The 12,889-nt window shown below is 41.5% G+C and overlaps 2 protein-coding genes across 2 annotated transcripts; both read right to left on the reverse strand.

Annotated features, from left to right (window-relative positions):
• Positions 1-365: 365 nt before the first annotated feature.
• Positions 366-1,112, reverse strand: LOC138877418 (uncharacterized). The gene is made up of 2 exons (XM_070157027.1): positions 727-1,112; positions 366-417 (listed from the first exon to the last, which is right to left on the reverse strand). The coding sequence occupies exons 1-2, from the start codon at positions 1,110-1,112 to the stop codon at positions 366-368; spliced, it is 438 nt and encodes a 145-aa protein (XP_070013128.1).
• Positions 1,113-10,893: 9,781 nt separating this feature from the next.
• LOC138877419 (uncharacterized) lies at positions 10,894-11,829 on the reverse strand. Its single transcript, XM_070157028.1, has 2 exons — positions 11,488-11,829; positions 10,894-11,187 (listed from the first exon to the last, which is right to left on the reverse strand). The coding sequence occupies exons 1-2, from the start codon at positions 11,827-11,829 to the stop codon at positions 10,894-10,896; spliced, it is 636 nt and encodes a 211-aa protein (XP_070013129.1).
• Between the last annotated feature and the right edge of the window lie 1,060 nt (positions 11,830-12,889).

Consider the following 12,889-nt stretch of genomic DNA (forward strand, 5'->3'; position numbering starts at 1 on the left):
TAGGTTACCTCAAATTAACCATCAAACTGGCTTTGCGGCAACTATGCGATCCGCATATCTATTATGCGACCGCATAATGGACCGCAGAAACAAACTTTTCTGGAAAACACAGTTCCTTAACTTTTTAATGCACAGATCAATCCAAAGGGTCCGGAAGAATTTTATGAATTTCTAACATATGATCCTAATTTGGCACTACGAGATTCGGGTTTTTTAGTAGAAATTTTCATGGGGCCTTACATCCTCCCCCACTTAAGATCATTCGTCCTCGAATGAGGATCAAGGTTCACTCATCAGCAACCTTTATGCAACCTCAGCTTTTCACAACATGAAACATATCAACAACCCTAAATTTGGCTAACTCCCTAAGTTTCTAAAAATTTCGCTAGAGTTTCCTTTGTATCTAGGCCTATCCACCTGTCAGAGGGCCCCAGAAACATATCCTAATAGCATATACATGTCCCATATACATAACATAACTTGTACAACACCAACCATGGCCGCATAGGCAATATATAACCAAAATAGAACAGTTTTACATAAATCAAATCAAAATATAAGAGTTCATAGGGACCAAATGCATAAAAAGCTATTACATGGCTATACAAACAAATGTGGGTACTTCTTTCTCATTTCTTCCTCTGCTTCCCAAGTGTCTTCCTCAACCTGCCGGTTCCGCCATAACAATTTTACGGAGGCAATTTCCTTATCAATTTCCGGACTTACCTGTCAAGAATGGCAACTGGAACTTCTTCATAGGACAGTTCTTCATTAACCTCAATAGTTTCAACAGGCACAATAGTGGACGGATCTCCCACCACCTTCTTTAACATAGACACATGGAAGATTGGGTGTACCAATGACATCTTGAGTGGCAACTCGAGCTTGTATTCCACCTGACCAATCCTATGAATGATTTTGTACGGTCCGACATACCTCGAAGTCAATTTCCCTTTCTTTCCAAACCGCATGATACCCTTTATGGGGGAAACCTTTAAAAATACCCAATCATCTTCTTTGAACTCCAAATCTCTGCGACGAACATCCGAATACGACTTTTGGCGACTCTGAGCATTTTGCAACCTCTCCTTAATCATTTTGACTTTCTCCATGGCCTGATGCATAAGGTCCGACCCTATCAATTTTGTTTCTCCAACCTCGAACCACCCAATGGGAGACCTACATCTCCTACCATACAATGCCTCGAATGGTGCCATTTGGATACTAGCATGGAAGTTGTTGTTATAAGCAAATTCTACGAGTGACAAATGGTCATCCCAACTACCCTTGAAATTAAGAGTACATGCACACAACATGTCCTCAAGTGTCTGAATAGTCCTCTCTGCTTGCCCGTCGATTTGAGGATGAAAAGTTATGCTAAGATTTACCTGCGTACCCAAACCTTGCTGAAATTTCTTCCAAAAGTTGGCTGTGAACTGAGCCCCTCAATCTGAAATGATTGAGACTAGAGTGTAATGAAATCTGACTATTTCTTTGATATACAATTGAGCATATTGTTTTGCTGTGTCGGTAGATTTAACTAGCAAGAAGTGCGCTGATTTCGTGAGTCGATCCACGATTACCCAAATTGAGTCAAACTTGCGCGGAGTGTGCGGTAACCCTACCACAAAATCCATGTTAATCATCTCCCATTTCCACATTGGGATTTCTATGCTTTGGGCCAATCCGCCGGACGTTTGATGTTCGGCCTTCACTTGCTAATAGTTCGGACATTTTACCACAAAGTCCGGCACATCCTTTTTCATGTTGTTCCACCAATAAACTTCCTTGAGATCATGATAAATTTTTGTAGATCTTGGGTGCACGAAATACTTAGAAGTGTGAGCTTCTGCCATGATCCTTTCCCGAAGACCGTCAATATTCGGAACTCATAGGCGGCCTTGGTATCATAGGGTACCATCATCCATGCCAAAGGAAAAATTTGTGGTCTTGTGTCTATGAATCCTCTCTTTCAGTTGTGCTAAGAATGGATTGTTGAATTGCTTCTCCTTCACCTCCGCCACAAGCGATGATTCAGCCCTATTCTGCACAATCACTCCTCCTTCATTAGAGTCCGCAAGGCGAACTCCCAAACTAGCCAAATGGTGAACTTCCCTGGCCAACAGCCTCTGATATGTCTCCAAATGAGCCAAACTTGCCATAGATTTTTGACTAAGAGCATCTGCCGCGACATTAGCCTTTCCCGGGTGATAGAGAATATCAATGTCATAGTCCTTGAGTAACTCTAGCTATCTTCTTTGTCTCAGATTCAACTCCTTCTGCTTGAAAATATATTGAAGGCTCTTGTGGTCCGTAAATACATCCACATGGACCCCATACAAATAATGTCGCCAAATATTTAGCGCAAACACCACTGCCGCAAGCTCTAAGTCATGGGTTGGATAGTTCCTTTCATGATTCTTGAGTTACCTAGAAGCGTAAGCTATAACCTTGTTGTGTTGCATTAACACATACCCAAGCCCGATCATTGAAGCATCCTAATACACCACACATCCCTCTGTACCCTATAGAAGGGCTAATACCGGTGTTGTAGTCAATCTTGTTTTCAATTCTTAGAAACTCCTTTCACAAGCATCAGACCATTGGAATTTAACTACTTTCTGGCGTCAATTTAGTCAATGGAGAGGCAAGAGTAGAAAACCCCTCCACAAATCTCATGTAGTACCCAGCCAAACCTAAGAAACTGCGAATCTCCGTTGGAGTGGTAGGTCTAGGCCAATTCTTCACTGCCGTAATCTTTTGAGGATCAACCAAAATTCCTTCCCTAGAGATGACATGACCCAAGAATACGACAGATTCAAGCCAAAATTCACATTTTGAAAATTTTGCATACAATTGATGTTGCTGAAGAGTCTGCGGAACTGCCTTGAGATGGTCAGCATGGTCCTCCCAACTTCGGGAATACACAAGAATATCGTCAATGAACACTATCACAAAGGAGTCTATAAAAGGCTTGAAGACTCGATTCATAAGATCCATGAAAGCTGCCGGGGCATTTGTTAGCCCAAAACACATCACCAGAAATTCAAATTGCCCATACCGAGTCCTGAAAGCTGTTTTTGGAGCATCCTGCTCCCTTATCTTCAATTGATGATACCCGGACCGCAAGCCAATTTTTGATAAATGTGTAGCACCTTGCAATTGATCAAACAAGTCATCTATTCTTGGTAGAGGATATTTATTTTTGATTGTGACCATGTTGAGTTGCCGGTAATCAATACACATGCGTAGTGACCCATCTTTCTTCCTTACAAACAAGATCGGCGTGCCCTACGGGGACACACTCGGCCGGATGAAACCCTTTTCTAGTAAATCCTTCAGTTGTTCCTTTAGCTCTTTCAATTCTTCCAGTGCCATTCTGTAAGGTGGGACTGATATAGGCTACGTGCTTGGCATCACATCGATACCAAAATTGATCTCCCTATCTGGTGTAATCCTAGGGAGTTCATCTGGAAAGACATCGAAAAATTTATTGTCACGCCCCAAAACCGAGAGGCGCGACCGGCACTCGACCGGGTAGCCCCAGTCAAGCGGACCTGGGTGCCTTTCCTATCCCACGTGTTACCCCGCGTCTTCATTATCCGATAACCAAGTGAAATAGCCATTTATGATTTAAACACATTCTTAGAGATTTACATAATATACATGGTTACTTAGCGTGGTTTACATGTTACATTGCCCAAATACAAAATACATAAGTACATAACCCACATTTCCTGTCTACGGGGCCTCTAGGGATACAAAAGAGTGTTACAATACTTGCCGGTAACAAGGCTCCAGCTATACCTTACGCAAATACCAAAATAAGATTTTCGGGAGGAAAAGCGGCATGAGCCACGCAGGGCCCCGAAAGGAAAAAGGGGCTCACCAATACAGCTGATGGAAAGTGAAGGAGTGCTACTATTGGTGGACTGGAGTACCTGCTATAGAACCACCTACAATCATAACACAAATGTAGTGCTCCCGGCAAAAGGGACGTCAGTACATTTGAATTGTACCGGTATGTATGAACAAACTTTACCCCAAGTAAAATCAAGAAATACACAGGTAACAAACAATAATAGAATCAACAATCCAATGCACATGAAAGGAACAACCAAAGCCAAACAAGTTCCACAATCTCTCATTTTCCCCTTTCAACATTATTTCATCACATTAATGGTTTCACAACTTTCATATATTTCATTTCAATAGTGATTTCGATCACTTTTCCACCCTTATTACCTCGGCCACCCTTATTACCTCGGTCACCCTTATCACCACAACCCACACCTTATAACTTCGTGGTGCAGCGCGCAACCCGATCCCACCGGACAATCAAATTTCACACGACAACAACAATAATTCACAAAGAATTTTCATAACATCAATACCATTCCCATCATATGCAATAGCCCGTATACAATTTAAGTCACAACGATAATTGCCCGCGACAAGTCACATATGATATTACCACAGTTGTTTCAATTGCATCAATTATGATTTCTTTCCATCATTTGTTACACTATTCTTACCGCATGAACACATTCACACACACACACACACTTGGTTTGTTGCCATTTACATACACCATTATATCGCGAGACTTAACCAACAATGTTCAAAGCATATTAATCACAAGAATCATTATTTCAAGGAAGCACAAGTTCATATCAACAATTCATACATTTGGGCCCATGACACCATAGATGTCACCAAACAGTAATTCATGTACAAGGTTTTGTCGTAATCGTTCGACTCATTTACGTCATTTTACAATACCATCTTTCATTATTTACCACGCAGGATTTTAGCAATTATACACATTCCCACATTTGGACACATTAACGTTCTTTCATTCGTTAACACATACTCCCATATCGTCATCCTCAAGCATTTACAAGCTTAGCACATAATAAGGTAGGAACATCAAATCACTTTTCACAATCACATATAACACGATGGTGTGGAAATCAACTAAGACAATCAATACACATATTTTCATACAAGGTACACATACCGTATGCTCATCACAACAAGGGGATTCTACAAGAGTTAAAATTAGCCATACATACCTCAAAGAGCTTTTCCTTAAGTTACTACAACATTCCGGAAATTCTAGCAATGCCAATCTACTTCGAGACATAACAAAATTGAACACAAATTAGGAAGATATTCATAATTCTAGCTCATTCGAGCATTTTATCAAACACCATATGTGCGTTAAATCTTTATGGTCCTTTTATAGAGGATTCATCAACCCACAACCCATACTTTACCATCTTTAGCTCAACAATGTTTCTACAACCTTTGACAACACATGCAAGCAAGATAACAACTCCAATACCCACAAACATTCTTTATAATTACCCATCTTTACCCAACCAATAAAATTCCATCAAATAATCACCTTCCAATCTCTACAATGACTATGTATTTTTATTAGGAACTTATGGCTTCTAATCACCACACCAAGAGTCCCAATACTTAATTCACACTCATATACCCATAATAAATTCATACGTACAAGTCTAAGGGTATAGGATTACCTTTTGGAAGAAATCTTGCAAAACCCTCCTTTGAGTTCTTGAAGGAATTTCTTGAAGATCTATGTGTTTTATGAGTAGATTTCATCAATACTAGTGTAAGAATAATGGAATTTTACACCAAGTTAATGAATATTTCTTACCTTGAAGATGGGAGGGGTTGGAGGTCTTGAGAGGGTGAAGAAAACCCCAAAATTCGAGCTTGAATGATCAAAACATGAAGGAAATGTAATACCCCTTCGGTTTTTACACTGACCAGGGGTATTTTAGACATTTTACATGTTCCTCCGTGTTCCACCGTGGTCTGCCGCGGTTTACAGGCAGAAAAACCTTGGTTTGTCGCGGTTCGCCACGGCCGCGCTCCTGGGCGCGCTGGTGACGCATGTCCGGTAAAATGGTCATAACTTTCTATATACACCTCTAAATGAGGAACGGTTTGTTGAGTTGGGTACTAGACTCAAAGGGCTTTAATTTTATAGGTTGTGCATCACTCAAAACTTTATATAACTATATATATGCTTGTCCAAAGTGAGGTCTTGTGCGCATTCACTTACAACTTTAGCCTATTATGAAATTTTTCCAACTTGGCTTAGACTTAGGCCTCTCCTTAGACCCCAAACTACTTATAATATGACTTATAAACTTATTAACTTATCTAATTGATATCCATTATATCATGAACCCTCACTTGCACACAAGATAAAATAATTAGCCTATCTTGGCACCACAAAATCTTAGATTACTTAGCAAAATTTTTTGGGGCTTTACATTCATTCACAACTGGCACAGACCCAAGGCTAGGCGCCTCGGCATTGGTGTCTGTAACCCAAACTAAATGATAGATACACCTCTTCTTGATCATCTTCGCGGCCTTAAGGTATAAAATAAGCCGACCTTTAGGCACTACATTATCTCCCTTCCATTCAACAACGGGCTCATTAGGAAATTCAAGCCTCATAGTTCTAGTCCGATAATCAAGCTTGGCAAAGCATGAATAAAGCCAATCCATTCCTAGTATTACATCAAAATCGACCATCCCTAATTCAACAAGATCGGCCATGGTATCCCTACCACGCACCGTGACAACACAACCTTTATAAACTCGAGCAGTCGTAATTGACTCACCAATCGGAGTAGACACCGAAAATGGCTCATGAAGCTGATCTGGTTCTATCCCGAATCCCATAGCAACAAAAGGGGTAACATAGGACAAGGTGGAACCGAGGTCAATAAGTGCATAAACATCATGAGATTGGACAGTCAAAATACCTATAACAACATCTAGAGAAGCCTCTGCAGTCTGGCGACCACTCAAAGCATAGAACCGGCTAGGTCCTCCTAAACTTTGTGCACCACCCCTGGCTGCACCACGCCATGTGGGTGTTGGGGTACCTCGAGCTGGAGAGGGGGATGAAGATGTAGTAGGTGCTGGACCATATGACTGAGTTGTGCCCCTACCCGCTCCCTGGCGAGATACACGACAATGCCTCCGTATATGACCCCTCATCCCACATCCATAGCATATAGGTAACTCCAAATAGCAAATCCCTGAGTGCATATTTCCGCACCTGGGGCACGGGGACCTCTACTGCTGCTGGGACCTCTCTTCTGACCGACCTCGCTGGTGGGATCCCCTGTTTCCCTGACCGGGACTGAAACAACTCCATTGTTGCTGTTGGCTGGGCCCTGATGGTAGTGCACTGGCTGAAGACTGTGCAATAGACTGGGATGGCCCTGATGATCATCCCCTGAAAGCTGACCTCCCCTCACCTAGTGACTCTCTCATGTTGCTCGTAGACCGGGCCTTGCTATTACCCTCTCTCTCCATCTTGTTCTTAAGTTTACAGTTCTCTGTGGCCTGAGCAAATGCTACCATCTTCCCATGGTTCATGCCAGAATTCAATGCAGCTGTAGAAGCCTTATTAATAGTCAAAGGATTAAGGCCCTAAACAAACCGGCACGCCCTGGCTCCATCGTGGGTAACATATGAATGGCATACTTGGACAGGCGAGCAAACTCCATGTGGCACTCCCGTACACTTTTGCTCCCTTGCTTCAAATTTTCAAACTCTGTTACACAGGCTGCCCTTGTCTCAGTAGGCAGGAAATGATCTGTAAAGGCATCGGCAAACTTGATCCACCTCGCCGGAGGGCTCCCCTCCTCACGGGAATCTTCCCACAACTCAAACCATGAATAGGCCACCCCTTTCAAACGATAGGCAGCCAACTTTACTCCTTCTGTCTCAGTTGCACGCATAACCCTAAGGGTCTTGTGCATCTCATCAATAAAATCCTGAGGGTCTTCTTCTAGATTGGCACCCGAAAACACTGGAGGGTCTAACTGAAGAAATCTATTCACCCTAGAATTGGTGGAATCCCATTGCTGGCTGGATGAATTGGGCCCAACATTGGACCTATGGTCTTAAAAGGCCACTAGCTGGGTCAACATCTGAATAGCTCCCCTAAGATCCCCATCGGAAATACCAGAACTGGAAGCTGGGGCTAGAGGCAGAACGGGAGTATCAGTGGGAGGTATAGTGGTACCCTCCGCAGGTGTAGGAACAGGGGTAGTCTGCTCTGGAATAGACGAACCATGCAAGGTGGTATCAGGGCGACTACCCTCACCCGCATTATCACGTACAGAATCATCAGCCACTCCTGAAGTGGCATTGGCTTCTTGGTCAATTCTCGCTTTCTTCTTAGGTGCCATTTATTGAAAGATAGAACAATACACTAGTTAGAGGGGGGATTGTTTCATAAAAAGTCTTGCCGCATGATCCAGAATATTAAAGAAGGGTGTTATTCCTAAATGCCGAAGTAGCCTCCAACTTATAGATGTGGTAGACTACACACCGATAAGAAAGACTCTACTTGGCACGGCTCTGAGACATCCTAGGACACTTTAAAACCTTAGGCTCGGATACCAAGTTTGTCATGCCCCAAACTCAGGAGGTGCGACCGGCGCTCAATCGACTGAACCCAACTGAGCAAGCCTTATCAAACACTTTCTACCCAACTCAGTATGATTTAGGAAACCATGCTTCCGTTTATTTAAACAATAGGAAAGGTTGTACATTCAACATTGATAGATCATTTAATGTTACAACCTTAAACCGTAGTTAAGTTCTAAGATTACATACAGTCACAATTTAGAGAAACAATAGTTGGAGATTACAACTTAGTTCATAGACCCATCCAACACCCGTACATAATCCACACAAGCGTCTATGGAGCCTCTAAGGATACGAAAAACATTTATGACAACGCTGCCAACAAGGCCCCAGCTATACCTCAAAAGTGGAAGTCCACAACAAAAGATGTGCAATATAACCCCCTTGAAGGAAAAAAGGGCTCACCAAGACTATGAGAGGAGGATACTCCGCTACGCATGATCGGCACTGTCCGCTGTGGAGCACCTACATTCATTTAAAAATGTATCACCCCCAGCAAAAGGGATGTTAGTACCATGGAATAGTACTAGTATGTATAACTAAACACCATCTTATTAGAAAGAACTATCATGCAAGAATTTAAGAAAATCACAAGAGACAATCAAAGCTTTAACCGAACACCACATCATCAAATAATGAATCAAACAACTTTCACGTGATTTACATAACTTTAGTTTGGGGCATTTCATATGTTCATCATTGTTCTCAATAGCACCGCTATCTTGAGCGGAGTCCGATCACGACCCGATCAGCTAGGTTGTCTCATTTTAGACATATACCTCAATCACCGTCTTATCTCCCTTTTCCGAAATTCAATATCAGCACATTACCACCATGTGTGCGGCATGGTGTCCGACCGGCTGGGCCACCTTACCTAGGCATTGTTCCTTTCTCATTAATCATCTCATTTGAGTCTTTATTTAACATATGTCATACCAATTCATCGGCGCTTAGGGCCACAATTATCACATCATTTCCACTTTCAATGTCAATCTTGCAATTTATGATCATAGGAACATACAAAAGCAATTCAAGTTGTAAGCATAGGTAAGATTTCACATAATTAGCATGACAATCTCAGTTTTAACTCTTGACGTGAAGTCTAGGCAATTTCAACACACGGTTAATATTCTTTGCACATCTTTAAATATCTAGAATAACACTTTGCACACATTGAGGCACACCTTTCATGTATATATATATAAATAAATAAATATATATATATATATATATATATATATATATATACAATTTCAAAACCAATTCATGTAAAATAACAATCAATACATCAATCAAGTTTTCGGTCTTACCACTTTTGCACATACACATACCAACGGAGCTCAATTTCTAATAGGAGGGGGGTTTTAGCCATACATACCTCAATAAAGCTTTCCTTAACTTCTTACAAAATTTTGGGACTCTTAGCAACTTCAATCTATTTTATGAAAATTACAAATTGAACCAAGAATTAGAGACATGATTAAGATTCTAGCTCATTTGAGCACATCATCAAGCACTAGGTGTGCATTGTGATTATAGGACCCTTTTGTGTGAGATTTCTATCATTTTGTACCCCAATTGCTATTTTTTAGTTCGCAACCTCCCCATACCCTATTATATTTTATGCATGCAAGAAAATCCATTCTTATACCCATGAACCCCCAAGCTAATTACTCATTCTAATGTGAATTTCGAAACCAAGGGTTAGGGCTCAAGTTCTTACCTCTTGGGTGAAGGTCTAGCAGTTTTACGTGATAATCTTCAAGTGTTTAGGCAAGGATTGAGTGGGGACTTGATGAAGATCACCCTCTCTCTCTCTCTAGAACTCCTTTCTCACTCTATTTGCAGCAAAATATCATAAAAGGTGTCTAATCGGATGTTTTTAATAGGATGGAGTCGGGTTTTAAAAGTTAGAAAATAGGAGCCCCGACGAAATCTGTGATCGCATATGCAATCGCATAATGGACATGCGCCCCGCGAAATGGACCGCAAAAATGGTCCCAAAAACCTAAACAAACTGTCTAGGTGTGCGATAGAATGCGGTTTGCATACCTGTTCCGCGGTAGCATAAAACACCACAGATCTGCTTCTCACAAAAATTCCAAGGGGATTATGCGATGACTATGCGGCCCGCATATCGATTATACGATCGCATAATTGGCCGCATAGTTGACCTCAAATTAACCATCAAATTGTTTGGCTCTGTGGTGAATATGCGGTCCGTATATCTAATTATGCGACCGCATAATGGACCACAGAAATGCACTTTTTTGGAAAACACAGTTCCTTAACTTTTTAATGCACAGATCAATCCAAAGTGTCCGGAAGAATTTTATGAATTTCTAACACATGATCCTAACATGGCACTACGAGATTCGGGTTTTTGAGCAGAAATTTTCATGGGGCCTTACACTCGGTTACCAAATTCACAAATGAACAAACTTCATTACTATTCGGTTGCCTCATTGATTTGCTCACATGGAAAACCACCTTTTTGTCATGCGCCCGGAAAGTGAGCTCATCGGCTTTCACATCAACAAGAGTCTTCCCCGTAGTGAGGAAAGGTCTACCCAAAATGATAGGCACCTCATAGTCCACTTCACAATCAAGTATAACGAAGTCCGCTGGGAGAATGAACTTATCAACTCTAACCGAAACATCATCAATAATACCCAAAGGCCTCTTCATTGTCTGATACACCATTTGCAACCTCATGGATGTAGGTCTTGATTTCCCAATTCCCAAAGTTTTGAACACCGAGTAGGGCATCAAGTTGATACTTTCCCCGAGATCACATAATGCTTTTGGCAAAATCGGCGCTCCCAATAGTGCAAGGGATTGTGAAAGCGCCCGGATCTTCCAACTTTGGAGCCATTGAGTTCATAATAGCACTCACTTGGTGAGTCATGTTGATGGTTCAAAATTCATTGATCTTTTCTTAGTTACCAAATCCTTCATGAATTTTTCATATCTCGGCATTTATTCTAATACCTCAACCAATGGCACATTAATTGACAACCTCTTCATCATATCAATAAACTTTTTGAATTGGTTTTCATTGTTTTGCTTTGCAAGCCTTTGAGGGTATGAAGGAGGAGGCCTTGGCATTGGTGCCTTAGCCTTTGGCATGTCACTCACGTGTTCCCTAGACGGGTTCACCTCTTCTTGCGTCTCCTCCACACTTTCATCTATATCAATTCTCACTTCTTCATTAGCTTGAACCACATTGCTTGGGATTTCATCCTCTTTAACCACAATATCTTCATCCACAATCCTTTTTTGATTTGAAGTGGTTTCATCTCCACCTTTTCTACTTCTAGTAGTCATGGCCATAGCATGTCCCGTATTATTCCCACCCTTCGGGTTGACTACCGTATCACTATGTAGTTCCCCCTTAGGATGAGTGTTCAAAACTTGTGAGATTTGGCCTAATTGAACCTCCAAATTCTGAATAGAGTGTTGTGCGAGGTAATTTGAGCATCGGAGTCGGCATTCTTCTCCATCATATGTTTAAACATGTTTTCAATTCTACCCATCTCATTGGAAGAAGAGCTCGGGCCTTGAGAAGGATAGGGGTGGATTACTTGGTTGTTGGAATATCGGAGGCCTTTGAAAACCCGGCCCCCGGTTGTTGTTATTATTCTACCCTCTTTGATTATTGCCTCCCCAATTGCCTTGGTTGTTGTTGCCCCAATTGCCTTAATTTCCTTAATTGTTCCAATTGCTTTGATTAGAATTACCACCACTCCAATTGCCTTGGTGGTTTTGGTTGTTCCAATTACCTTGGTTCCCTTGTGACCTCCATTGTTGTTGATTTTTCCCTTGAGCATTGTTTCTTTGACCTTGATAATCATCGACATATAGAACTTGTTCATCTTGCTCATTGAATGAATCACCTTGATCATAACCACTATCATCTTGCATAAATTATTCCAGACGGTTTTGCATTTGTTGACTTTGTTGTCATCTTTTGTTTACCATCATATTCACACCTTCCATTGCATGCACTTGTTTCGGCCCTTAAACTTGTTAAAGTTGAGCCTTGGCAAATTGGTTCATGGTAGTTGTCAAATCGGCTATAGCTTTCCCGTGGTCGTGTAGCTCCCTATGTAGGTGAATAACATTAGGTTCACCTTGTGCCACATTGGCTCTACTTTGCCACACCGAAGAGGTATCCACCATCTCATCAAGAATTTCACAAGCTTCAGCATATGGTGTGTTCATGAAGTTACCCCCGGCGAGTTGGTTAACCACATATTGATTAGTTGTGTTGATCCCCCTGTAGAAGGTCTGTTGGATCATGGCCTCGGTCATATTATTGTTCGGACACTCTTTAACCATGGTACAATATCTTTCCCAAATCTCGTACAATGGCTCATTGGGTTCTTTCTTG

The sequence above is a fragment of the Nicotiana sylvestris genome, chromosome 9, assembly GCF_000393655.2.
Source record: "Nicotiana sylvestris chromosome 9, ASM39365v2, whole genome shotgun sequence".
NCBI lineage: Eukaryota > Viridiplantae > Streptophyta > Magnoliopsida > Solanales > Solanaceae > Nicotiana > Nicotiana sylvestris.

Coding starts and splice junctions, on each gene's coding strand:
- LOC138877418 (XM_070157027.1), bottom strand. CDS start 1,112: ATGGAGAAAGTCAAAATGATTAAGGAGAGGTTGCAAAATGCTCAGAGT. Junction 418..726: donor CCAGTTGCCATTCTTGACAG/GTAAGTCCGGAA, acceptor GCCCTCTGACAG/GTGGATAGGCCTAGATACAA.
- LOC138877419 (XM_070157028.1), bottom strand. CDS start 11,829: ATGGCCATGACTACTAGAAGTAGAAAAGGTGGAGATGAAACCACTTCA. Junction 11,188..11,487: donor TTAATGTGCCATTGGTTGAG/GTATTAGAATAA, acceptor ATGGTGTATCAG/ACAATGAAGAGGCCTTTGGG.